The sequence below is a fragment of the Gymnoscopelus braueri genome (assembly GCF_963280865.1).
Source record: "Gymnoscopelus braueri genome assembly, chromosome: 18".
Lineage (NCBI taxonomy): Eukaryota > Metazoa > Chordata > Actinopteri > Myctophiformes > Myctophidae > Gymnoscopelus > Gymnoscopelus braueri.
The window spans coordinates 35126872-35154811 of record NC_137618.1 but is presented as its reverse complement, the minus strand read 5'-3'; the positions used below and the strand labels follow the sequence as shown (position 1 = coordinate 35154811).

The 27940-nt window shown below is 40.7% G+C and overlaps 3 protein-coding genes across 7 annotated transcripts in view; 1 reads left to right on the top strand and 2 right to left on the bottom strand.

Moving 5' to 3' along the window:
* Positions 1-13698, top strand: part of LOC308073337 (coiled-coil domain-containing protein 148-like) — a gene marked incomplete at its 3' end in the record, with an annotated part of 31908 nt that extends 18210 nt beyond the window's left edge. Inside the window, exons 10-14 of the mRNA XM_080412212.1 lie at positions 9274-9414; positions 11113-11231; positions 11743-11860; positions 12037-12174; positions 13552-13698. Coding sequence (XP_080268338.1) covers positions 9274-9414; positions 11113-11231; positions 11743-11860; positions 12037-12174; positions 13552-13698 — 663 coding nt within the window. The remainder of the gene's footprint in view (positions 1-9273; positions 9415-11112; positions 11232-11742; positions 11861-12036; positions 12175-13551) is intronic.
* A 2644-nt stretch (positions 13699-16342) lies between these two features.
* Positions 16343-19778, bottom strand: upp2 (uridine phosphorylase 2). Its single transcript, XM_080413044.1, has 7 exons — positions 19653-19778; positions 19112-19226; positions 18869-19027; positions 18547-18661; positions 17592-17801; positions 17234-17380; positions 16343-16809 (listed from the first exon to the last, which is right to left on the bottom strand). Exons 1-7 carry the CDS (start codon positions 19706-19708, stop codon positions 16667-16669), a joined length of 945 nt encoding a protein of 314 aa, XP_080269170.1. The 5' UTR covers positions 19709-19778; the 3' UTR covers positions 16343-16666.
* Positions 19779-20148: 370 nt separating this feature from the next.
* Positions 20149-24512, bottom strand: LOC308073858 (uncharacterized protein C7orf57-like). Of its 5 annotated transcripts, XM_080413048.1 has the most exons (9): positions 24412-24512; positions 24151-24206; positions 23668-23817; positions 23479-23566; positions 22930-23050; positions 22439-22453; positions 22350-22408; positions 21460-21569; positions 20149-21158 (listed from the first exon to the last, which is right to left on the bottom strand). In XM_080413048.1, the coding sequence occupies exons 2-9, from the start codon at positions 24191-24193 to the stop codon at positions 21133-21135; spliced, it is 612 nt and encodes a 203-aa protein (XP_080269174.1). In that variant the 5' UTR covers positions 24194-24206; positions 24412-24512; the 3' UTR covers positions 20149-21132. The 5 variants fall into 5 exon arrangements, with proteins under 5 accessions (XP_080269174.1, XP_080269171.1, XP_080269172.1 ...); XM_080413045.1 differs by having other exon boundaries at positions 22350-22453; XM_080413046.1 differs by having other exon boundaries at positions 20149-21155; positions 22350-22453.
* Positions 24513-27940: the final 3428 nt, after the last annotated feature.

The window sequence follows — 27940 nt, the reverse complement described above, 5'->3', positions numbered from 1 at the left end:
TGTGCCCAGCGACATTATGGCTCAGAGAAGTACTTATGTACCATGTATCATGCATTATTGCTGGCAGTTACGCCACAGTACAATGCCTACAGAGCATCAATTCCTTCATGAGTAGAATCTATAACTGCAATATGCCTGCTCAGTGTTCTGCAGCCAATACAGAGTCTCTGCAGTCTGCCTTTCTGCCCTATTTCTTTGTATGGTAGAATCATTCACATTTGCTAGATTAGGGGACATTGCGCTGGTTTCTGTGACATTCATTTTGCCCTATACTTACCTCAAAAGTTCATGTTGCCTCGAGTGCGGAGGTGTTACTTGTTCTGAGAATTACTTGGTTGGGCATACAGACAGACATGTAGTATAGACACACTGACTAGGCTGCTTATTACACCAGCCAGCCTGCCAGTGGCTCACACTTTAGATGCCACTTGGGATGGGCTGTGAATGCAAACAAGCTAATAAGGAAGGCCTTGTCTTGCTAGCATGCTGTAGCTGTCTCCAGGGTGTTCTGTGTTTGGTTTTGCACAACAAACAAGTAACTCATGGACAGAACATCCCATTTTTTATTATTTGCTGTAAGAAATCAGCTCATCTGTTTACATAAGTCATGTTTGCAATCTGTAGTTTGGACCAGGCTTGTTGAATGGCCTTTCAGTGCCACTATAGCCGATAAGAAGACATTCTGACCTGGGGCCATGGGTCACGTCCACCAACAGAGACAGGAAGTCAAATGGTTTAGGTATAGTTTAAGAACTTTTTGAACCAAACAATCCGCTTGAAAAATATTTAATTACGACTCTTGTCATCAGGTGATCACCAGCCTATCAACTAAGTTATGTCCTTACATTGAATTCCCACACATGGATCAAAAATGGCTTATCTTATCCTATTTTATAGTTTGAGAAACCAGGTCATAGTTTGGTAAATGTGTATGTATTTAGAGTATTGATCACACCTATAGCGTTTGGAAGGCAGTTACTGTACGGACACATCATCACACATCGTAGCTGTCAGGCAGAAACCTTGTACAGTCCAAAACCGTTACTGTCCAGGAAATGAGAAAAAGAACCCTGCGTACCAATGGATCCAAAATATTTATTATTTACTCAAAAGCTCTTGTTAATACTTATCATTGGTTAAATATTTATAAAACCCTCAGACAGACATAAGCATTTTCAACTTTGTTGAACCTTTGGGCATGTCGTTACAGGCGAACATTTTCAGTTTTTCTAAAATGTAAAAGAAATAGGCAGATCTACCATCTCACGTGTTGCATTGCTACACGCTGTGAGCTTAGAGGTCAGCTATTTTCGCTACTTCTGCACAACACTGTCATACGATGAAGTATAAAATAGGCCATTAATTTATGAGAAAAATAAGTATAAACAGGTAAAAAATGGAGGGACAAGGTTTCTGTTCAACAGCGACAATGTTAGGAAATGCAATAGCAGGGTTGTTGCCAGGACATTTTGTTAGCCCTCCCCAATAGATAGATAGATACCTTTATTGATCCCGCGGGGGAAATTCAGGCGCCAGAGCCAACACAGCAATACGAGTTACAGATAAGGACAAGAAGTACAATAGGTACAGAAGAATAACATCACATCATCACAATAAATACACCTTCAACAAATATAAATAAAGTATACAGACGCATACACCCTATACAATCATCTTGCCTAGTGCAGCGCAAGAGACACTGTCAATATAAATATAAAAGTATACGGATGTACAGTTTTATACACTTTATGCAATGCAAACAGGAATGCTTGGAACATGAGACGGCATTCAGCTGAATTGACAACCACTTGGCCTCAATGTGTATCCATGCACTGTAGTCAATCAGAGCTGAATTTGTGTCATTTGGAGAACACCTGATCTGTAAAATATAAATTCACTTCTTTAATTGTCTGAAGTGAACCATGTTTCAGCCCCAAGACACCAAACTTTCAACCTTCACACACGTGTGTGAGAGAGATATAGGTATATATAGATAAAGGAAGTGCACACATGCATGCATATTTGTGTGTGTGTGTGTGTGTGTGTGTGTGTGTGTGTGTGTGTGTGTGTGTGTGTGTGTGTGTGTGTGTGTGTGTGTGTGTGTGTGTGTGTGTGTGTGTGTGTGTGGGGGGTGTGTGTGTGGGGGGGTGTGTGTGTGTGTGTGTGTGTGTATATAGGGTCCCAGATGGAAGTCTGTTTCCAGCCAATCTTTCGTTTCAGTGCCTTTATCATGGCAGCACAGTGACGCGTCCAGAGGATAAGATGGATTCTCCTTCCATTCAATCTGCCTCTCTGCTAATGTTTTGTTTTTGCAGCTGCTGCCTCTGTCTCCTGTAGCATCCCAGAGTTGATCATGATTTATTGACCACCTCTCACATCAACCATGCTTTTATTGCATTCTGATTGCATTATGTGAACTGTATGATTTTGGCAGTGGATGGTGCTGCTGTTGGCAAGTCACTGTCCTCCAGAAGAAGAAAAGTCCTTTCATTTCATTTAGAACTCTGTCAAAATGCTGTCATAACTCTATATGCACAGTGCAGCTTGACAGATAAATACAATTTTAGTGTGAAATGACAAATTAATATAACTGTGACTATAGCAAACATTGGTTTTACCATGGTGCAGCATTGCCAGATAGACTTGACCATGATATGATTCATACAACATCAGTAAGTACAGTAACAGTTAACTATGAATAGGTTCACCTGACCAGTGACAGCAGTCAAATGTGCCTCATAGTGTTTATGTTTTTAGTTTTTTCCCTTGCACTATCCTTTCAAATGTTTGCTTTAAATGGAGGAGATAGTGGAGATCCAGGAGGACATGGAGGGCAGAAGTGTGACGCTGTGATTATTGTGCGCGCCAGGTTACAATGTTCTTGAAATGTTGCCACAATGTGCCAACACACATGAAAGTTTCTGTTCCAGAGATACATGCTGATGTCCAGCCTCCCTCCTCATCTCACCTCCTGTCTGCCAAGCTGGGGCCAGAGAGGAGGTTATCGTGGAGGTGAGGGCCTAGTTTGGACAGAATCAGAATCAGAATCATCTTTATTGTCACATCACAGGTTTACAGGTGTAAAACAGTGGGTGAAATTCGTTTTTGTGCAAGCTGACCTCAGACTGACCTCATCAGGAACAGGACTGTGCGATGCTAACTGTTCCCCTTCTAGGGCACATTATATGCCGTGTTAGGAACCCCAGTTTAAATGGTGTGCCAGAGCCAGTTTGAACCTCTCTGCTTTGAAGGGCAAGTCTGTCCCACAGGCCAAGACTTGAGCTCTGACCGATAACCTTTGGGACCTGCACAGATGGCTGTAGCTGCTGTGCATGGATCCATCTATAATATGGACACAGATGTATCCTCACACAGCTGTTGCTATTGAACTTTATGGGGGCTTTTAGTGAAAGGTTATACAAAGAGAAGATAGATTCAAATGACTGTGTGTAATCGTAAAGAAGTAAAATGGAGGAGAAGATTACTGAATTTCTAAAATCATACAGTCTCTTCCTCCACTGTCAGGATCATATCTGCGAAAGAAACCGTAATTATTGGTGGTAAATCGTAGGTATTGTAATTGGCTATCTTTGTTCTAGGCTTTTAATTCTAGCCATTGTGAAGAAATTACCATGGTTACTCTGAAAAAACCCAAATCCTCCGCAGTGGTATTTATTTAGCCTCCCACAGATGTCTCACTCTCTCAGACATGTTTGATGAGCTATTGTACATTTCACATCGCCGAATGAAGCATTTTGTTTATGACACTTTGTAGCGATGCACTCAGGTGGGAAGAGGCTGAGTTGGCCAGTACAGTGACGGCAACGAGAAATGAAGTGAGATATAGTTAAAAAAGAAAAAGCCTCCGTACAAGAAAATGATCTGTCATCCATTACAAAAGTTTGTTTTCTCCGTGCCTGTTTCCCCCGGAGGACTTTGTGGTATCAACAGCTCTGTTACATATTAACGTGTGCTAAGGTACAATGCAGTATCTGATCCACATGTTCTCCCTGACGTAATCACAGTCTCTACTAGGTGAAAGCAACACCTCCCCAGGTGCTGAGTGGTGCTGTGTGGGATGCTATGTGGCGTTTCTGGACGTTCTGGCACCCTGTATAGGCACAATGGAGAACACATGCTGTGTTTTTAAAGAGGGAGATAAAATTGCTTTCACAATAAAGTTGTATTATTAGTATTGATATCACTGAGGCCACCTCTGTACTTTTGTCTCATTGCTTCCTCTATGGCCTCTTCTTTAAAAACTGCCCCCGATGACTTTGACCTTTTTCATTGGTACAGACCGGCAGTATGCTCACTTGGGAGGGACTATTTGGGAGGTCGGTGCCCACCCTGCAGGTGGCGCCCGAGGCAGCTGCTGAAGTTGCCGAAGCGCCCCTGATGCCACCTGCACACTGTAAAATCCTGAGTTATGCCCCTTACCTTACTGAATTTGATCTGATACAAGCAGAAAACCTGATACGAAGCTCAGCATTGCCTGGCTTGCCTGCAACATGTTCAAGTTCCGGTACCCAGCATTGGCCAGGTTATTGCGTGGGTGAAATAGGTCCTCTCCCCCTTGTTAGTGTTAGTGTTTACAGTACTAACTTCACAAGCTGTAACAGTGCAACACTCAAGAATTGTTAAAGCGAAATATTTTTGAGTGAGATTATGTATGATGTGGTCACTCATTTGTCACTAAATGACCAGGAATGGAAAATGTCCAACCCTCAGTGACAGAAGACATCACAGTTACTTTACAAATACATTAACAAAGCCTTTGAGAAAGAAAAGGATACGATTCTTTCGTCATTGTGACATTTACACAGTGGGTGTTTTTTTTCTGTGCTGCCATGAAAAAGAATAGGCGCCCATTTTCTGTTGTCAAAGATTTCACAGAAAATGAGATTATGATGACAAAATGCTGTAGACTGTAGGCTACATAATGAGTGTTTTATTCTCTTTGTGCTCTCTCATCTCTGACATAAAATTAATCCATCAGACTTCTTGTATAGATGACTTCACATTCACAGCAAACGACTGGCAGTCAGGGACAGAAAGAACAGCCTCTCCCAGATGCAGCAGCTGCTGATGTGGAAGCTGCGTACGTAGCCTACTGTAAGACCCTCCAAGGTGCAGCAAAGAAAACTATGCCGCATGGCTATAACAAGAGCTACATCCCGGGCTGGGAACAGGAGTGCAGCCGCCCCTGCGTGACCACCAGCGGGCTGGCTCCAGAGACAAAGTGGACACGACTGCAGCAGCACTACTCCAGAGGCTGGACGTCACCTGCAGGGCCAGGTGGACTTGGGTCGTTGAGTTCATCGACTACACCCACTCCAGTATAGTCACAAGGCGTGGCAGACCGGCAACCAACTCCAGGTGCCCGGTGACACCATCGCGTCCCAAAAACATGACTGGCACATCCTGCATGACACCACAACGATAGCAGCAGCTCCAAGCAGACTCAAGTCCCACCATCCCCACAATAAGGAGGCACAAGAGATCCATTCTATCCCTGAGGATCTGTCTATAAACGCATGGCATCTTGGAAACAAGAGTGGGAGATGGCCGGGTCAACACTACATCTGGGACCTGGGAGATGCCGGCAATGGACCCTGCTGAATTGCCTACGTACAGGGGTCGGCCGCTTCAAATCATCTATGAAGAAGTGTGGCTTGGAAGACAGCACAGCATGCGAGTGCGGCAAGTCTCAGCAGACTGACAAACATATAATTTCACTTTCCCCCTATACAGACCACCTTCAGAAGCCGGCCTCTTCCATGTGGGACCAGAGACGAGGGCATGGCTACACGACACTGAGCTTGCCATCTGACGATACTTCAGTTTCTTCTTCAATACTTCAGTTTTAAATTCAGTTTCAGATTACTACATGCCCTGAGGCGGCCCAAAAACGTGTTCACAAAATGGCTTATTGTGTACATGGGAATTAAAAAGAAAGAGACAGATGTGAAGTTTGTATAATGTATAAAGTATAAAACTTCACATGCTACCTCTCTCACACCAATTTCTATATCCCCCAAAAAATATTTTGTGCGCCTCCCCACCGTGTGTTTGCATGCACAAACTGGAGGAAAACTGGCTGAAAAAGACTCGCTCACTGCATAAAAATTAAGGAAAACTTAAGAAAATATCATTTAATGTGCTCTGTGCTCAAAGTGAGGGGCACAAACTGTGCACGTGACCATATAGGCCATATACCACCTCTTACATTTCCAGCCTCAAATGCAAAGCTAAAGTATTGTGTGTGCAATACAAACACACGCACGCACACACGCACACACACGCACACGCACACACATAGGTTGTTTATATACCCCATCTCTTTAGGTTTCCAGCATGAAACATGAAGCTATCTTATCTGGGCCAAGGCAGAACTTGATTGATGGTGTAATTTTAGGGCTAGTTATCCAGGGTTTATTGGTGGGAGAAAAATCAACAGACATTCTCTGCTATGATTTCTAACCTTCTTCTGATTGAGCAACAAAGAATCCATCCATGAAAACCATTTAAGAAGTGGTGTCAAATACATTTGGTATTGATTTTATACACACTGTTTTCTCTTGATAATTGTTTAAGTATCAATAATCTTTTATATTTTGTATACTGAACATGACATACTGTACCATGAATACAATCCTATGCTTGCTGTTTTTACTTGCTTATATATTGCAAATGCTTAATTTCAAACTCAAGTTAGGGAAACCACATTGCACTGTGTGGCTCATATGGTAATGTTTCTTAAATCCTTATTCTTTTGTCATTTAACACAATCTGTTGTTTAATGAAAACACATTACCACACTGCAGTGCATCATAGCATAAAGACAATTGAATTTACGAACCTGATACTATATCACACTCAATTAAGTTTTTTTATTTTATTTTTAAGTTGGAGAAGCAGAACTTACCATAATGGATTTTTCTAAGACGTGTTTTTTCCCCCTCCCCCAAATACATATCCTATAATATCCCATTCAGATGTACAGTATGCATATGGCTCTTGTGACCATGGCAGAATAAATGAGTCATAGAATTCACATGCTGAAATCAGCATGATGCACTGCGGGCTAACCATGCAACATTAATTCATTATATTAACATACTGTACTGTATTCGGAGCGTCACCATAGTCGATGGAAATCATGTCTCATAGTGTTATGGCTATGTTTTGATCCTGCAGCTCATAGTTTAATGATGTTAAATCATGCAAAAACATAAGAAATCCTTTATTGAAAACTTTTACATTTTAATGTTGGCGCAGGGACTAAATCACAACAAACACAGATGCACCATTCTACTCACACAACACAGTTGTGGATTTTAGACTTATTTTAGAACTTTTTTTAGTGACTTTGGACTATAGTCTAGACATAGACATAGACTTGCATGTCAATGCAATGATTTAAGCCGGATGACTCAAGAGACTTGTTTCGGAGATTTCACTCAACCCTAATTTCAGTCTTGTATGCCGTGCAAGAGCCAACATTGATGACCTTACATGTACTCTGTAGCACAGGGACACAGAGGAAGACAAAGCTCTGAAAGACTGTAATCTATGCAAACTGCTATGTATACACAAATTAACTATCTCTATATTCACAACTGTACCCTGACATGGGTAAACTATTCAACTATCTGAAGTAAACATTACCCATCGCCAGCACTCATTGAAGGATTGACCCCTTTTAATCACATAACACAGGACACTAGTGTTCCTATTCTGGGCATGGAAAGGCCGACAATCAGCAAAATAGCCGATGTACAAGCTACGTGTTGTCAACATGTAGATCAGCTATTTTTGCTATTTGACAATACAACTAAGTATATAGAGTTTAAGTGGTTAAACAACAGGGAAGCTAGTTGTCAGCTAGGCACCATGCATGATTGATTTGATGACGCTGCTGGACGGTGCTAATGTGTGCTAGGCCATGTTAATGCGCAGCTCTGTCCTGTGGGGCTGCTAAAGCTTTCCGCTGATAGATCTGTGAATGTGCCTGGCTGGTTGAAATGCAACACTTCAATACACACCATGCCGCAGGGACCCCGCTGCATAACTGTCACTCACGCCTCCAAACAACTGGTTGATTGTTCATACGTGTGTGTGCGTGTGTGTGTGTGTGTGTGTGTGTGTGTGTGTGTGTGTGTGTGTGTGTGTGTGTGTGTGTGTGTGTGTGTGTGTTACAACAATAAATTGCATTGCATTCCCAAAAGAATGTAGAACTGCTATTTTTATATATATATATATTTTTTTTTAATGAAAATGTTTGAACATTTAAAAAAATGTTCACCATTAAAACCGGGAAAGCGTCTGTCATTTTCGATCTTTGCATTGGCTATTCAAAAATAGCAGATATACAAGCTCAGATTTGTGCCGCGCTGCGAGCTTGTACACCTGCTATTCTTTTATTTTTTTATATATATATTTTTGGGGCTTTTATGCCTTTATTGACAGGACAGTAGGCTGACAGGAAATGGGGAGAGAGAGATGGGGAGTGACATGTAGCAAAGGCCGTCGGGATTGGGACTCGAACCCGCGACACGCTGTCAGGCTACACTGAGCCTAGGTGCCTGGACCGCCACGCCAGTGGTCCAGGCACACTTGCTATTCTTGGAAAAAAAATTGATATTGAAGGTTTGAGAGCTACTGATTTCGAAGGCATTTGTAGAATCGGCCTCAGGTACCCATTGAAACATTTCTAGATTGGATTTCGTCATCCTATTAAATAAGAATCTTTACTGAACTGACCAACCTATTATATAAGTCTGTACTGTGTGTAAGTGTATTTGTGCATAGACTAATACTCCCATGTGTGACAGTGTTTCTTGACAAGGAAGTGTTGTTTGTTGAAGGGTTGGTGGACCACGGGGAACAGCCTCTGCTGCCGTTCAAGCAAGGTGTTTGAGAGGCTGTTTTAACGGCTCCATCAAACGCTCACACCGCACTGTGGCACAGTGGCACAACGGCACAATGGCACAATGGCACTGAAACTCAGCTGGATGCCTTCCTGTGCCACTGATGGACAATAACCTGTTTTGTTTGTGTGTGTGTGTGTCTGTGTGTGTGTGTGATTACTTTCAGTAACCTTTGGACTACTTGAATCTACAGCGTATTCTATTGATTTTGGGGTAATTCAAAGTACCCACGGTAATTAGATTGCATTACTTCTTAGGTTACTGATTACAATTAACTTGCACGTAATTAGTCATCTGTTACCATTTACATCTGTGAAACCCTGTGTGTTCACATGTGTAGCTGCAGCAGTGGCGTGCCCAGCAGGAGGAAGTGGCAAGGCTGGAGGCGGCGGTGGCGGAAAGACGACGGGAGGAAGAGGAGGAGAGGATGATGAGGGAACAGGAGAGAGAAGCAGCCTTCAGGTCACAGCAGAAGGACAAAGTAAACCCATTAACTGCCCTCAAAACCCACCTCTTAAGACCCCCACCCTGTTTCTACTGTTTTTACTTTAAGACATATTTCCCATGTAAAAAGACTTTGAGTAGATAGAAAATAACTATATAAATCTGACTATGTATTATTATTATTACCATGAAGCCCACAAATTAGGGTTCAGAATGAACAATTCTCACAATACACACCCACATACTACTTTAAATTCACGATATCTCTGCGTGTGAGTGTCACACCAGCGTATCTCGAGAACCACCCGACTGAACTTTGTGTGTGTATCGCCGAGGACCCGAGGGAGTGATGCTCAAAGTGGGAAGTCGATCGGATCGGCCAAAAACAACATAGATAGATCCTCAAATACCCATATATGGAGTACTCTGATGTCATCAACATGACATCATAGACTGGCCTGGACTCCATATTTGAACTCCATATATGGGCATAAAAGGGCCACAGACAGACAGATACAGAAATCTCCATATGGGCATAAAAGGGGCACAGACAGACCGACAGGTACAACGGGTACTCTGTAAGTTGTGGCAGTGGGTGTTGCATAACTGGGTGGGGCATGCATTTCCAACTTGCATCGTTCCCGACTTGCATTGCCTCTCTAGTTTATTTAATCCCCCTTACTGCTTTTGTTACATACACCCTTGGATGATGTGTGTTCAAAATAGCAACCATATTCTTTGTTGTTCCTGGCGGAACAATCCACTTCTTTGTGGTATAATTGTAAATCGTAAACTCGTTTTAATGTGATGATTCACTGGATTCCTATGCTGCTCTGTGTTGTCAGAGACAAATGGATTACCTGCCAAGTGAATGTGTGAACACATGTCATGTCAATGACTATTATTGTATTGATTGATGGTGTGTAAGGATGTGCATTTGGGGGTTGTCATCAGCGTTATGGGATGGGGGTTTTCTTCCCTGGAATGTTATGCTGTTTCATGTAACATCTCTCAACCTCCATTCACAAACCATCCAGCCGGGCATGGATACATTTACAAAGTACATCAAAAACACAGCAATAGCCACTAATCCAAAGCTGTTTCTAAAATGAAATTCCACCTTTTAGCCTTAGTTCTCAGCGTGTGGCTTGCAAGACTAACAGCTGTCATTTGAAGTATTCAAATATTTAATTAGTGAGCTACCATGTAAACTTGCTTACATAACTTATGTGTGGTTTATTTACAATGTTTAGACTTTAGAGGACTTGGTGGTCTCTTTTAAACATTTTAAACAACCCCACAGATTGTAATAAACTTTTTAAAGTTTTATGGTATCTTTGGTATCCTATTTTAAAAATTTAAATGTGTTAATCTGTTAATGTTTCTTTGTGCTGGAGTGTGTAGGCAACTGGAGTGCTTCTGTGTCCATTTAATTAACTCCGTCCTCAGGGGTTCTGGCAGGAGAGCATGTGCAACCTGAGATGCTCTCTGATTAATGAGAGCATTTAGGCGGCATTGGATTCCATATAATTTGGCACAATGGGCCTGGCAGACAATGAAATATCATCTCATTCTCTCTATTTACTCCTATCTGATTTCGGTGCTGTCAGAATCAATAGGACGTGAAGATCTTTAAGTTCCTCCAGAGCCGACTCCACACAGGGAGCGCCGCCGCTGTTATTGTTGTCGTTAACCTTTCGTTGTCAATCTTTGCGAATGTTTGTCTTCTCCTCAGGTTAGGCACTTTTATTTAAAGCAGCAGAGGAGGAGGGAGGAACTGGAGAAGAGGGACCAGGAGAGACTCGCCCAGCTGAGGGCCGTCATGGAAGAGCAGGCTCTGCAAGATAAGGAGAGGTGAGCGTTGCACCACCGGGACCTGCCGCTTCAGTTGCAGCTTATACTGCGTCAAGGTTGCTAAAGGAGAACCCAGGCAGTACTACGGCAACCTCCTTCATAGCGCATGAAACATTAATTTATTTAGCCTTTGACTTGTGGGTGTATTGATTTAAAATAAAGAAATCTCTAGCCAGGATGGTTAGCTGCCTTAGATGGACCTTGCTTGTGGAAATAAGAAAGGTGTTTCTGACTCTGTACAGTTCATCCCTTCCGTAGAGTCAAATCCATTTTCTCCACCAACATGATAGATTATGACGATGAGACCGGCAGCTCAGGCCGGTGAAAATGGGCCAAGAGCGAGATGAGGATGGTCAATGGGAGAGGAGCTGTAGTCTGGCAAATTCATAAATGCCTCCACAGCCTGGGGGGCATGATGTGTCAGGAGAGATAGTTGGTGATGGCGAGTGGTGGAAGGACGCAGAAGGGCCGATGTAGGTCTCATGTCCTCTTCTTCTCTGCGGCCCCTTAGGGTGCAGTTTCGGGAGGGGATGCTGCAGCGTCGCAAGGAGGAGAGGGAGGCTCGACAGCTGGACTGCCTCAAAGAAGAGGAGCAGAGGCAGCATCGTCTGGAGGCTCTCAGGAATCAGGTGGGCCATTATAAACCCTTAACCTTTTCACCTGCACTGATTCAGTTCACTTGCCACACTGAGAGACTCTTCCAGGCTGAATTGGGGTGCCACTGCCACCTTTTGGCGGAAAGTGAGAAGACAGTGTGGTATCAACGATAATGTCACAATATTGAACGCTTTCTTATTCATTTCAGGTGGCGGTGGTGGCAGAGGCAGACCCAGGGAGGATGATGGGACACACTGAGGCCTGGAGGTGCCGACAGCGTCTCGAGCAGGAGGAGTTTGTGCTGCACAAACCTCTGTATAGCATCAACACGTACACAGACACCCAAGTGAGCTATTGCGAGGCCTAGAATCAACCTTTACCTTGTGTTCTCATGACTTCACATCACCAATCATGCCGCAATCTGCAATCTGGTGGCCGTTTCCCCCACAGTATGTCTGCAAGCTACCTAGCTAAGTAGGAATTTGACTTGATGCATTACTTTTATATAGAATTTAAAAAAGAACATATACAGCAGATGGGAGGGGGAAAAGTATAAACTATAATATAAATGTTAATGGAAGTATAAACATAAATAATGTAGGACCAGGTGTGAGCAGTATGAGCACTGTGAACATATCTGCTATGAGCTTGTAGATCTGCTATTTTTGAAAAATCCCTGGCACAAAATATTTTTTGAGATGGTGGTCCGCAGCCAAATACATATAATTTTGGGGGTCCTTGACATGAAAAAGTTTGAGAACCACTGATCTATTGCACAGACACTTGTACACCTGCTATTTTTTTTTATATATATTTTTTTGGGGGCTTTTATGCCAGTAGGCTGACAGGAAATGGGGAGAGAGAGATGGGGAGTGACATGTAGTTTAGGCTGTCGGGATTGGGACTCGAACCCGCGACACGCTGTCAGGCTACACTGAGCCTAGGTGCCTGGACCGCTACGCCAGTGGTCCAGGCACAAATACATATAATTTTGGGGGTCCTTGACATGAAAACGTTTGAGAACCACTGATCTATTGCACAGACAGTTATACATAGCAATAGTATTGAATCAAGAATCAAGAGGATTTATTTGTCACTCACTCATACAGGTACATTGAAATGTTGTGTGGCATTGCTCATTGGTTATGATACAGATGTGCACATAGACATTGGTACTATACCTGTAGGTGCATAAGTGCAAACAACAAGAACACGGAGTGATGTGTGCAGCGCTGGATATCGTTTGGCTTCTTCTGCGAGACTGACATATCACACACTGGGGTGAAATTATGCAAGTCACTTATGTAAGGCTGATCACAACAATGTTTGACTTTGGTAAACCTTTCTCTCAAACCAATACCTAACCCCAAAGATTAATCACTAACAAACACTAACTCACTAAACGGTCACTTCCGGTGGCGCTGCACTGTTGCAACCCTTGCTGCTCCTGCTGCTGTTTTTTGTACGTTTGTGGGGCTGCAGCAGGGGTGGAAGCCAAAGCCAAATTTCTCTTGTGGTCGACAATAAAGTTTACCTTGACCATGAACTTCTACTGTAGAATTTGTAGAAAAACACAAAAATAGGCCATAGTAATAAGAGGCGAAATAATGCAGTATGGACAGAATGAAGGTAAATTGCCTGAGTCAGTTTTTTACATTTTTACTGCATACTGTGTCTGTGCATATAGGAATTGGCTTATATGATGTCTTGATCTGTTTTCTAGATTGTGTCTGACCCAAGAGTGCGGGTGGAACAGGCTCTTCGGGAAGCAGGCCTCCACCACACCCAGTATGCCAAAGAGGTTTTGTCTGGTATCAAACCCACGAAACCGCCGCGACGGGACACTAAGTCAGAATTCATGAATTCTTAATCCAACTCTTGCTAAGAAGCTTCTTCATCTTTTGTAGCACATGGCATTTGGTAACATTTTACCTTCACAGGTGTGTGAAAATGCAATGTGTCAGTTTGGATGTATTCACTGGACAGCACAGTATAATGTAATTGTTTTCTACTGCTGCTTAGTAGCAATGTTAAATTATATTGTTTTTGTATCATGATAAAACCCTACAATCTCTGTCATCATTGAGAACAATGTATATATTGGATATAGATCTGTCTGTCTGTCTGTCTGTCTGTCTGTCTGTCTGTCTGTCTGTCTGTCTGTCTGTCTGTCTGTCTAGTATCATATCAGTTTATATATCTATATATATATTATCTATATCTATCTTAGGGTTGTCAACTCCCAGAAATTGAAATAAGGGACAGCTAGGGAAAAAATGTTGGGGGGTCAAATCCCCCAAAACCCCAGAAATGCATAGAAAGCTATGCATTTTGGCACAGTTATACCTATAACACAATAGAGCACCGAAGTCCTGACGTCACTCGTTCATCCCCAGGTTTGCGGAAGTAATTTCTCTATGGAGAATAACATTGGGTCATCTTAGAATCGTCTCATATAAGAATTGTGGTCCAAAAATAAACACCGCGTGTCGGCGTTATTGTCAGGGAGGAGGTTCTGTATAGTTTATGATAGTCAGTCACTTATATTTGATACAGTCTGTTTCTGGCGAAAATGTAACTAATTTGGCGGAAGTAACATTAGCGTTTTCTCACCGTCAGTTGATGCTTCATATCCATAAGAGTCAACCCGCCGTGGTCATTTGTTTATTTTTGGAACACAGTTCTTATTTGACGCGATATTAAATACGTCTATGGGATTCAGAACGGGGGTGGAAAACTGCGAACCAGGTAGACAAACAAAGGATGTGTAAATGACGTCAGACTTCGGCGGTCTATACAAACACAACAGTTCTTACACCTGCATTAGGCTACTGCATCACACTTACTGTAACATGGTTGTAACAAGTTCTATTCATACCATAATCACAAAGAAATGAAATGCAACGCTTCAGCCATACACCAGATATGTATTGTGTGTATGTTTTGCAGATTGACAGTTGTTTGCAAAATGTGAAAAAGTTAATAAGGAAAGTATGCTTTGGAAAATGGTATGAAATAATGTTAAGTAGGCTATACATGATTGGAAACTCTAAAATGTACCCTTCAACTTATTGTTTTTTGCCATAATGACATCCACAGGTTTAATAGCAATTGTTGAAATTAGGCCTTAAATATGTTCTACAAGCATGTTCAAATTGGATACAGAATAGTTTGGCACGAGGGACATCTGGGCACCCTGATGTAAAATTGGCTATTTTGTCCACAATGTTAAAAAATTAAATATTTGAAAAATGGTCTTAAGTAATGTAAAGTATACATGATGTGAACATGCACGGTACATCATTATCAGACTTCATTGTATCCTTTAACTTCTTGTTTATGCCACAAAATGACTGGAAATACAGGTTTTGTAGCAATTTGGAGCAATTGTAGGAATATTGGACCTGGAGGCTCAATCCATTTGCATACATCCACACAAAGGCTAGTAGTCTAAATATGAATAAACAAAATTAATTTATAAAAATGCCGTAATATTAGGATTTATTTTTTTTAAGGTGAAAGGTTTTTAAACACATTAAAACAAAGGATACTTTTGACAGATGTGATGCCAGATTATCTGTCATGAATTGTTAGGGATAATTTTGTCTGTGAGGGTTTGTTATAGGGGTGTCATGATACACGAATTTCACGATATGATACACGATATTGGACTCACGATATCGATACGATATTATTATAAATTGATTTTTTTCAATTATCATCAACATTGGCCATCATCTTCAGTTTAAAAGTGCTTTATTTATTAAAAGAAACATTTAAAAAAAGGGAATACTGCTTAAATATAAATTCCACTAACCTAGTCATATTCTTGTCATCTGGACTTTACCAACCAAGTGTAGCCTCGTTATTAACAACAAAATATATAGCCAGCTCCGAAAGTTCGCTTTCACTTTCACTAGCCCCCCCTAAACTAAATGTAATAACCGGCCGTGCTATTATGTACCTTCATCTTTGTATTTGCCATTGAATGTTCTACACTTTTTTAGGGTATCTTGTAATTTTTCTACATATTTGAAGGAGGAAATAAATCTTACAATTTAGAATTAATCAGAATTATTATTTTATTTTCTACAGCATATATGTACATGTCAGCTGTAGTGGATGGCAGAACTATTTTGATGTTAAATGCTAGGGTGCACCGGAGCCATGTCTGATTTACTACAATTATTCCATACAATTAACCTAATGTAGCAAACGCAAGTAGAAGCTATATCTAACAAACTCAATCATAAGTACACTTGATCACCTGATGTAAAATTTGGAAAGTTAATGCTAATTCTGTAATTTATCAGCTGATGCGTTTGTACTTCAAGCAATTTCAGCTCAATACAGTGTGGGAAGATCCACTTTATCTGCAACATCTGCATGCATCTAGGTAATTCCCAAGTATTTCTGATCAAATCAGAGACCAGGAGTTAATATTGTATGTATAGAACACATTTTATTTACTTTTAATGATATGACATTCATAGCTCCATACATAAGAGGCAAAATATTAAATATATTACAATATATATGTATATACATACAATATATAACAGGTAAGTACAGTAGCATACATTATTTGAGCTTCAAATAAGTCACAAACATTCTTCTTACAGTAACCATGTACAGAACTAAGTAATGCACATATGAACATATTAACTATCTACATATATCTACATATTATCTACATATTCGTCAGTCATTGCTATATACATTCTGTTGTTGTTTCTTACAGCACTATAATGACAACGTCTCTTGAATTCACCCCATTGCTGGGGAGATACATGTCGAGTTAAGGCTGGGGGAGGTGGTTAGAGTTAAGGGTGGGGAACTTAGATAATGTGTCCTAGGCGTTTCTTGATGAAGTGGGACACCAGGACCTGAGGTCTCTTCTGGTACTCGACCAGAACATCATGAGGTGTGGTGATCTGGTCTCCATCTAAGCGGTTTAACAACGTCACGCAGATGACGGCCGCTGAGGAATCAAGAAAAACAAGATGTCAGTAACTTGAACCAATAACATGATACTGTTAAACAGGCCAGATGTTGTTGTCTTACACAGTGAAATCCTCAGTGTTTATTCAAATCATAGAATGTACAATTGGAACCTTGGATCCTTATCCATTTGATTCTATTTGTAAACAGGTTGTCCTGTCAGTAGTGGTGATGCCTCTGCGTGGTTAACTACTTAAACCCTATATACTTCCCCCAGGGGTCTACACTAGGTACCCTCTTTTTTTCCATCTACACCAAATTTCTACAAGCTCACAATATGTTGCGTAGCGACACGTTGTGAGCTTGTAGATCTGCATTTCTTGCCAAATGTTCACCTATTATGTCATGCCAAGAATAGAGACGCTTAGGGTTCAAGTGATTAAGTAGCAATGTGAAGAAAATACCTTTGAGGTCACAGACTGCACACATTGAAGCGAACACTGTGGACTCCATTTCAATGTTCCTCACTCCGGCCTCGTGGGCTTTCCTCAGGTACTCTAGTTTCTCTTCAAGTGAGAAGGAACAGAGTGCCCCGTCAAGTCGGCCTTGTCCTGGAGACACAGCAGAGGTTAGGTCAATATGTTATCCACCAGAGAGGCAAGTGGATCACTCTATGCATGGTAAAGTCTGGAGTGTTAATTATTGAACTCTGAGTGTTAAATTAGCTCTCCATGTTGTGTAATTTTACAAATGGATTGTGTGTGTGTGTGCGCGTGCGTGCGTGCGTGTGAGTGTGTGAGAGAGAGAGGAGGTGCTGTTTACCTTCATAGAAGTCATGGGTGCACAAGGTGTTCCCTATCACTGTTGGAATGTCTTGGAGCTCTGAGGAGCACTGTATAAGCTCTTTGGCAACACCATCGTCCAGCTGAGTGTTCCGGGTGATCACCTTACCCAGAACCACCTGCTCAAACTGAGCCCTGAAGGCGTAGTCCACCGCTTTGTCTGTGATCACTACTGTCCCTGGAGCCAGACCTAAGAGGGGAGAACATCAAGAAGATAATTGACATGGTGTTGTGTCCACAGTGCTTGTATCTGTACGGTATCCAGACCCAGTGGGATTCAGAATACCTTTTTCTACTCAAGTTTACTTGGAAAAAGGCATGCAAACTACTAATATATTAGGTATTGCTTTAATTAAAAAGTAACAATGAGCTATATTACTTTCAGTGACTTCCATTGCAAACTAATGCATTATACTAGCATATTTAACATTACTTTCACTCCACATAATGACAAGATAGTTTACTAAATAGAAGAGAGTAATGGAGAATAAGGTCACAACTATTGATATAAAATGCTTTTTGGCAGTCTTCCTTTAACAGGTCCGTTCATGAAAGTCCTTGCGGTCTTGTTTCCAATGAGGGCCTGTGAGCAATTAGGGGTTAAGAGTCTTGCTCAGGGACAAATTTCATATCATCGACACATTTGCTGGCCTGACCTGGAATCGTACCTGGGGCAACCAGGGCCTCTGGCTCCCTAGGCGGGTTCACTAACCACTCAGCTACTCTGTTTGTGCAGGGTATATACTAGGGTATATATATTTTTTATTTTATTATTTTAATCAAATAAATAGTGAATGGTAGACAAACTGCAGTTTAGGTTTCTGAAAGTAATTGGTTATTTCTAATTTGTATAATTAGAAATATTGTATATAATGTGTATCCCACCCCCCAGTTAGTTACCCCCAAGACTGAAACAGATGAAGCAATGTTCTTACCAACTCCGCCAGATGTTCCGAGGCGAAAGAGGACCACATCATAACAACGGGCATGGTGCAGCAGTTTGAGCATCTCATGGAGCATGATGGAAATGGATGGGACACCCATGCCATGCTGGAAAGAAGAAACAGCAATTATGTTAAAATCCAACACATAGCAAATCACACAACTTTACATTGACTGTTTATAACAGGAGTCACACGATTGATCATTTCACAACATAATCCTGTTGAAATGACCACTGATTTGAACATGAGCATGCAAGTATGTCCGAGCAATGGATGTCACTATTATGTGGAAAAACTGCATTGCAATACTTACGCTGATAGAGAGCACTGGTCCTACTTTGTACATCGAGTAGCGATCTGTTCCCTCACAGATATCACTAATTTCGTCCCTGTTGCCCGGCAGACCCAACTCTTGGTGCATGAACTGGGCAAAGGCTTTCATCCGATTTGCACTTCCACCAACACACACAAACTATGAGAGACAGAGAGATTTCTAGGATTTCTGCTGGAGATACTTTGAAACATATTTCATGTTTTCGCACTCTCTCTCACAAACCTTGATATCTCCAAACATCTCAGGAAAATTGTGGGTCTTGGTGCTCAGGCTGAAGTGGTAGAGAATATCCTCTTCCATTGTAATCAAATGGGGATTTTGTACCTGGACCTGTTGTCTTTGACACAGCATAGTAGAATATGTCAGAATATGTCAAAGCACAGCAAAATACAAGTCCATTTTACACTAAAGTTATATGAACTCTCCAGATGTTTCTGTAGTGTGTACATCTAAAGAGAATGTCACATTGGAAACTTGGCATTGGGAATCCAGACAGGCTCTTGCAGTAAAGCGGATCTGAGTTGGCTCTATACTTTTTTCCATCTACGCCAAATCTATTTTCCCAAAACAACATATCTACAAACTCACGTGTCGCAATGCTACACATTGTGAGGGTGTAGATTTTTGGCTAAAGTTCCCTCTAAAATATGGATGCTGAGGTTCAAATGGTAAAAAGAAAACCAAAAAAAAAATAGACTACTTTTTGAAGGGAAGTGACAAATAATAGGCTAAGAAAAATCTAATTCGGAGTATGGATACTCACTTGATATATTCCTTGGGATCCGTCCCCATGCAGTTTAATAGAATTGGTGCCATCATAGGATGTTCAGAAAGATAGCAATGTATTAAAATGTCTTCAAAAGTAAGCTGCCCGCTGACACTCTGTCTGTAGCTGGTGATTGTAAAAAAGTTGTGGCTTGCTGTAGAGCTGATATAACTATGACCGCCAGTCCTCTCTTTGGACTGATTGGCTGCAGAGGGAGGAGTACTGCCTGTCCTTAGCCAGTTAAAATCATTCATGTCTCAAACAAACAAACAAATGGCAGCATGAGGTCTAAACAAGATAAACAACCGGTAAGGTAAACAATCGGCCCAGTTTCAAAGATAAGCCTTGGTGGTGTATGTTTGTTTAAACAGCAAACCATGTCTGCAGGCTTCAAAACAACCCAATGCTGGGATTTCCATTGTGTAATGTCTTGATAACATATCAGCCAACATATTTATGTACAGTACTTCGATGCCAGTCAGGGATGTTATGTTCAAGGTTCAAAGTGTTTATCATCACATACACATACACATACCATACATAATACAGCAGATAGCAACATTGCAGAAATTGTTATACAGTATACAGTGCTGCATGTCACCTTTCATAACAACTGTTTCAAAGAACGTTTGAGTTTGCATCATTGAGGAATAACATTACATAACATTAGCATTGGTAATGCAACACACTGCCATGTGGCAAAGATATGCAACAAGAAATAACATCACAACCAGGGACAATAAAATAATAAAACAGTAACTCATAGCTATTAAGCGATGTGGATCATCCCTTTACAACGAAAACTAAAACTAAAATTCCCTATTTTCTTTAAACATCTGTATTTCATTTCTTCCTGATTAACTATTTTCTGTTTGGAGACACTATGTTAGGTCATTGATAGATGAATTAACCACAAATAAAATACTTGGAAATGCAACTGCACGCAGTGTAAGCAAAATGTATTTATAAAGCACCTTTTTTAACTACTGTACGTTTCAAAAGAGCTTAATAACAAAAGGATAATGATGCCTACAGCAGTAAGACAAATAGTAAAACATGCACCCAATCAAACACAATGCATGAAAACACATTTTAATATAGGGAAAGAAACTAAAAGCCCTAAAAACACACAATACAAAAAAAAACACAAAACAGCATCAGATACAATGGAAGGCAAGAGAAAACATGGGTCTGTTGCTTAATGATAGGACGCTGACTCGGATAAAATGAAATCAAACAGTTACCCTTTAACTTTTACCTAGCCAGGAGAGAGAATCTAGGTCACTTGGAGCACTGGTCAGGCCAATGTCCTATATCTGTTGATCTAAGTAAGTGCACAGAAAGAGGTGGATCATATCCGAGATAAAATATTTCATGTGAATGATTGTTACTGGAAGATGGATATATTTGTTGAATACTGACAGCAAAGCATGTTATGATGACAATTGTACTCGGGTGGACGGGGTGGCTATCATCTTCATACACCAGTCTTCAAATCTTCTGCTGGCAGAGACACGTAGAGACACACAGACACACACACAGACACAGAGTGACTCAACCACTCAAATAGCTGGCTGCTCAAAATCTCTGACAATGCAAGTCAGGAATTCTATCTTCTCTAAAAATGAATTGTCCAGGTACATATCACCATTAGTTCATCTTAACGGTAGTTGCATTATAATTTCATGCTTTTATTTTCATGATCTTAGTTTCAAGTATGTAGAACCGTACATATAAGCTACATTACTTTAATTGTATTTATCTAAAATTAGACCTCAAATCACCATCATGAAGCTATACTTACTAGGCATAACAGTAATATTACTGTTTGTTCTGGTGGGTTCATCCTCCTCTACATAACCAAAGCTCAAGAGCTTTGCCATGTTGTAAGGGACTGGTTTCTTGTTGTAGGATCTAGGAGAACATTTTAAAGGCAGTTTGACAGAATCAAATAAACAGGACAAGCAAAAATTAAGGATATTTAGTACAACATTTGAGGACAACCTTGTTTTGACAACCTCTAGCCACATTATTTAACATTGATCTATTCTGATTACACATTTACAATTGACCGTGTCACATGTACCTCCATCCCCTGATACCATCAAATTCTAGTTGAATTAGATAGATTATGCTGAATTTGAACAGGTCATTGACATTTTACGAAATTATAATGACGTTTGCACAGAGCAATGAAGAGCCAACTCAAACACTCCTGCTGCACATAATCTTCTTCTGCCGATGTTTAGAAGCCAGAGTGCTTTGTGTGGTTTCATTTTCATAAAAGTGATACTGAATCTCAATGGGACTATTCCTGGTAAAATAAAGGTAAAAATAATTATGCCAGAATCAGAATCATGTTGACCCAGATCTGCAGTCAATCTATGTGTATGATATATAGGATGGGTAAAATGCAGAGGACAAATTTCTCGTATGTGCAAACATACAGTTGACAAACACCCCAATGAGTGGGTCAGAAATTACTATTATTATAATTATGATATAGGCCTTTTGTCCTTACAAACATCTCTTCAAATAAATGATGGATACAACATTAATTGAGCATGGGCCAGTACATTTAAATCTATCTTAAAAGAAAAAAAATGTCTGATTCATGGATAAGCAAGTTGAGAAGAATTATTTAGATACCTTGTCAAACAAAGCCAACAGCGCCATCTTGTGACAGAAACTTACGTCTTCCTGAATTTGCTGGTCTCATGACTGTGAGTGGATAGCTTCTCCGTCTGGCTGTTGTGAGTGGATAGCTTCTCCGTCTGGCTGTTAGGATCATTGTCCTGCTGTTGGAGAAAGCCAGCAACAACAAAACCATTATCTGGTGTTTACATAATATAAACATAACACTATCGATCAGCCAAATGCTTGTAAATCTTTGGCTAAGTTTTAAGTTTCTTCAAGACTCCATGGTATGCAACCGTTCATAATTTGGATATTCCTTTATTTATTGCATAATCCGGTAAATTTTGTCCTGAAGAATATTTATTATACCTAAGACTTTCATTCTGGCAATCAATTTGTGAACAAGAAAACTGGCCATAATGTAATAATTTGAGACAAACAAGGCCCATGACTGAACTATTAAATGAAGTGAATATGGGTAGCTTAACAGTATAGCACCAAGTGATCAACCATTAACTGTTATTTCTATAGGCATTTCCGTAAGCAATGAGGTTTGGCAAACTAAGGCTTTAAGAAATGAGATAGCTGTAATGACAGCTCATGGGACTATGACATTCAAACACATGTTTCTGTTTACCTTCTCCTTGCCATCACTGTTCCGCTCCCAAACTGACTTGTTGTCTCCCCCAAAGGGGGCAAAGGGGGCATGTAGCTGTTGAACGGCTCCAGGGTCTCTCTTCTCTTCATTGTTAATTAGGCTGGAAAACCAATAAAGCCTTCACTTTAGCCACTTCAAGCCTATCATCCCTATTCTGGTGCAAATCTTCAGTGAAAATAGCCCATCTACAAACTCACGGTGCATTGTGAGCTTTTAGATCGGCTATTTTCTGTGTAAATAGTAGTAGTATTTAGCAGAAACAGGAGGGTGCCTAGTATAGAAGATATCATTTTATTAGACTGATCACACTGAAGTTTGTAGTGAACAAGCAATTACATATTTTGTGATTGCTTAATTTGCTTGTTAACTCTTGCTTGTTCAGCTGTTTGAAACAAGCTGAAACAAAACACATACATCCATTATATTTTAGATTGTATTTTATTATTGTTATTATTATTTAGTATTATTTCACCTTCATCATGCAACTGGACAATGTGGAGAATAACATGATAAAAGTCACAGCTATACCTTGGCTTATGATCTGAGAACCATGTTGGAGGTCTGTAGGAGTTGGATTTTGAATCAACCATTTCCTCCTCTTCCTGCCATAAAAGATCTGTTATATCGTGGGGAGAAATAATAACTTTAAACCATATACAGACAGTAGCTTAAAAAGGAACAACTAAAAACATTGCAAAAGCAGAGGATCATAGCTACCTCTCAGGCCCCCTTGTTTTGCAAGTTTGACATATGGAGAGTCTGTCTCAAGGACTCCGACCCTGCGGCCACGGCCCTTCTCATCAGGACCACTGTCACCTTGTGATAATCCAGGGATGTGAGATGTCTGGCCCACGGTGCCATGAGACCCTGTTGTTTTCAAGAGATAAAAATAGTTACTTTCTTCGTACTTTTTACCCATAACCCATTAAACCCGGGAAAGCATCTGTGTCATTTTAGATTTGAACCACTTTAACCATTATTTCATAGTTTGGCTATTCAAAAATAGCAGATCTATTTACAGATCACTCTCGGTGCCCCGCGCTATGAGCTTGTAGATCTGCTATTTTTTTGTTTTGTTTAATCTTTATGTCAATCTACATTTCACCCCATAGCCCACGGTAACTTTATAGGTCCCTCCCCCCCCTGCAGCAGCAACATGACCCAAAGCTGAATGAATGACGCTTTATTAGTTGTACTTGCCATATGTTGCCGGTGGAAGTTCCGAATCCGAATTCATGTCCATTGATGTTTGTTTTCTGTTGGAAAATGGAAAAAGAAACCCACCAGATTGTTAATCTTGCTAACTTTCATTTGCTAGCATTGAGCTACCAAGCATTTATCGATAGTAAAAGCGTTATGCCTTCACATGAAAGTATACAGCCCCCTGGGGTTAGTTTCTAGTCTACGTTACAAAGTATACACACAATTACTTTATAGCTACTTCGTTCGTCTTTTACATACCCGGAGTTAAGTTTGATCTACGACCGGGAAGATGCTAACTAACTAACCCAATCGTTGAGACTAGAGAGCTCTGTTTGACTTGAGTTCAGTTTGAGTTTACTGCTAGGTTGTGTGTGTTGCCGTAGAAACGGTATGTGTGGGAACTTGCATAATAGAACTAGAATGGGTAGAACGGCATGGTCTGTGACTTGTTGGACATAGAACTGGAATGGGTAGAACTCAAAATAATCAGTGGTGTAAAGTAACTGAGTACATTTACTCAAGTACTGTACTTAAGTGCACTTTTGAAGGAATTTTGACTTTACTGGAGTGTTTCCAATTTTCAGTACTTTTTCTACTCTACATCTCAGAGGTAGGCTATATTGTACTTTTACTCCACTACAATTATTTGAAGACTTTAGTTACTAGTTACTTTGAAGATTTAGATTATTATTACAAAACATTAGTCACAACAGCCCTGTATATGTATACTTAGGCAATTTGAAAATAGCCTATCTATACAAGCTCACAACGTGTTGCGTTGTGAGCTTGTAGATCTGCTATTTTCGAAGCATTTTTACACATTTGGAAACTTGTGAAATGGGACATTCTGCACATTGAGTACTTTTACTTTTGGTACTTTCATTTTAATGGGAATACTTTTGTACTTTTACTCAAATACATACAATTTTAATACAGGACTTTTATTTGTAACAGAGTATTTCTACATTGTGGTATTGGTACGTTTACCTGAGTACAAAATGTGAGTACTTTTTCCACCACAGATAGAACCAGCTTCATTAGAATATTGTGCAGACATGATAGTGGAGACTTCAACAATCAACCAAAAACAATTGTAGCCTATCTATTTCGATGACAGCCTACACTTATGCCTGTAGGCCTATTTTAGGCTAGTAGCCTGGCTACTATGAATGGTTCATACATTATTCAAACACGGCCAGCCATGCAGCCCATGGGTGCAGATGGCTCAGTTAAAGGTGTGTAACTTTTAATAGTAGGCTACAACAACTTGTTAACTGTACTTGTTGTCAACAAGTAGGCCTACAATATAAAAATAAAAGTGTGTGTGTGTGTGTGTGTGTGTGTGTGTGTGTGTGTGTGTGTGTGTGTGTGTGTGTGTGTGTGTGTGTGTGTGTGTGTGTGTGTGTGTGTGTGTGTGTGTATTGAACATACAAGGTCAGCTAAGAGGATTTTAAACCCAAGAAAGCCTATGGCTTGTTGTCTCCGCCAGGCCGAAAGGCATGGCGAGAGAGTATGTTTTGCCCCCTGTCCGTCCGTCCGTCCGTGTGTGTGTCCGTGTGTCCGTCCGTCATTCTGTCTGTGTACAGCTAATCTCCGGCACCGTTGGCTTGATCGCAGCGAAACTGTGCACACACACTCCCTGGATGCCATTTCAGAACCTCTGCCCCAAAGTTTTCACATGGGCCTTTTATAGCACCACCAGGAGGCAGATTTGTGCGAAACACATTTTTTTACAGTACTTCTACAGATTTTGTCCCAAAATCCCACAAAACGGTACACAGTGACTCTATAGTCATTAAACGAAACAGGTCTTTCAAATTTTTCACATTCCATCCTGATTGGCTAAAATTGGCTTCCAAAGTTTGCAGGAGTGCTCCGTTTTGAACAAAATGCCTCAAATCATGAACACAGCATGCAATTTCCGTGGAATTGTGCACACACATTCCCATTAGGCCGAGGAAGAAATGCCACTTGAAATTATTTTTTTCAAAATAGCCTCATGGTGGCGCTATAACAGGCCGATTCATGTTTTTACCTATAACTGCACCGATCTGTGTGCAACTCTGTATGCACACTCTCTAGAGGCAGGAAAATCATTTTTCACATTTGCCTTTTATAGCGCCACCAGGAGGCAGACTTATGTAAAACACATTTTTCAATATTAAGCCTAAAGATGTTATCCAAATTTCACGCAAATCGGTACACATGATCTCTATAGTCAAGTGATCAATTGATCATTTTTTCATATTCCATCCAGATTGGTGAATTCCGAACATTGCTGGCCCACAATAAACTACCTGACCTGGCGGAGACCTGTGCTCCGAGGAGCACTTTTTCTAGTTTCCATTGAGGTCCTTTGTACTCAATTCATCGAAACATGACAGACAAATATACACTACTATGCAAAACATCAAATAAACAGTTTGAAAAAAACAAAAACAAAAATATGTACAGTAAACAGTAAGTGCTCCTTTAGAGTGGTTGTGAAGGAGGGTAGGGATTTACACTCCTTTACGACTGTTGATGTTCCACATTTTTGTGGCATAATAGAACCAAATCTGGGTTGAACGTGATTAGTGGAGCTCCCTCTGGTGTTGTGATTGTGGACTTCATTGACGTTTGTGAACATACATGGGTGACTTTGTGGTGTAGTGTAGCTTGTAGACCAGGCCCATTGCAAGTTGCTGTACTCTGTCCTCTACCCTGAGCCATCCCACCCTAGCAAAGTGAGCAGGTCTTACCAGTTTGTTTTTAAGGCCTTTGTGGTGCTATGGTACCATGAGGTGCATGCATAGTCATAGTGTGTGTGTGTGTGTGTGTGTGTGTGTGTGTGTGTGTGTGTGTGTGTGTGTGTGTGCGTGCGTGCGTGCGTGCGTGCGTGCGTGCGTGCGTGCGTGCGTGCGTGCGTGCGTGCGTGCGTGCGTGCGTGCGTGCGTGCGTGTAAAGGCAGTAAAAGGCAGTAAGTACGTAAGTAAGTACGTAAGTAAGTGTAAGTAAGTATTAAAAAGCTATATTCTGAAATCTGACACTAATCTCTCCAGCTCCAGGCTAAACATAAAATACATTTTCAGGGCGGATATACCAATTTCATCCAATCAGGAGAACAAACTCATACAGATTGATTTAATACTTTTACAGTTTGCAATTAGTACAGAGGTACGATTTATAATGATTGTTAAAATGATAACACAAAAGCCCTATGGGCATGTTTCCATTGTGGTCCTGTGTATTCAATTCATTAAGACATTTAAACACATACAATATACAAAAATAAACTAGACATGATCAACACTAGGCTATAGTACAGTAAATAGGGGGGGTATTTCTGGTAAGCTTATAGAGGGCTTTTCTGGGACCATTTACAAATTGCAGACAGGTGCTCTTTTATGGTGGTTTTGAAGGAGGGTAAGGAGTTACACTTTTTGATGTTTGTTGGAAGGGCATTCCACATTTTGGTGGCATAGCAGTAGAACGAATTTGACCCCATGTTTGTGCCGAATCAGGGTTGAGTGATATCAGGGGGCTCCCTCTGGTGTTGTGCCTGTGTTATTGAAGTAGGCCTAGTCTGGTACTGGTACATGAGTATCAGGATATAAGAGTGAAATTGGAAGTGATTAAAAATAGACCAGACACAATTTGTTTTGAAAAAATATATATTTGAAGCTAAATGGCCCTATAACGCATCTGAAAATGTATTTTCTGTTTATTAAAGAGCTGGAGAGACTGTTACTGAACAAACTCTCGAACTCTAGAGCTTTAACTTTTTAATAGTTCAAATTCAAGGTAT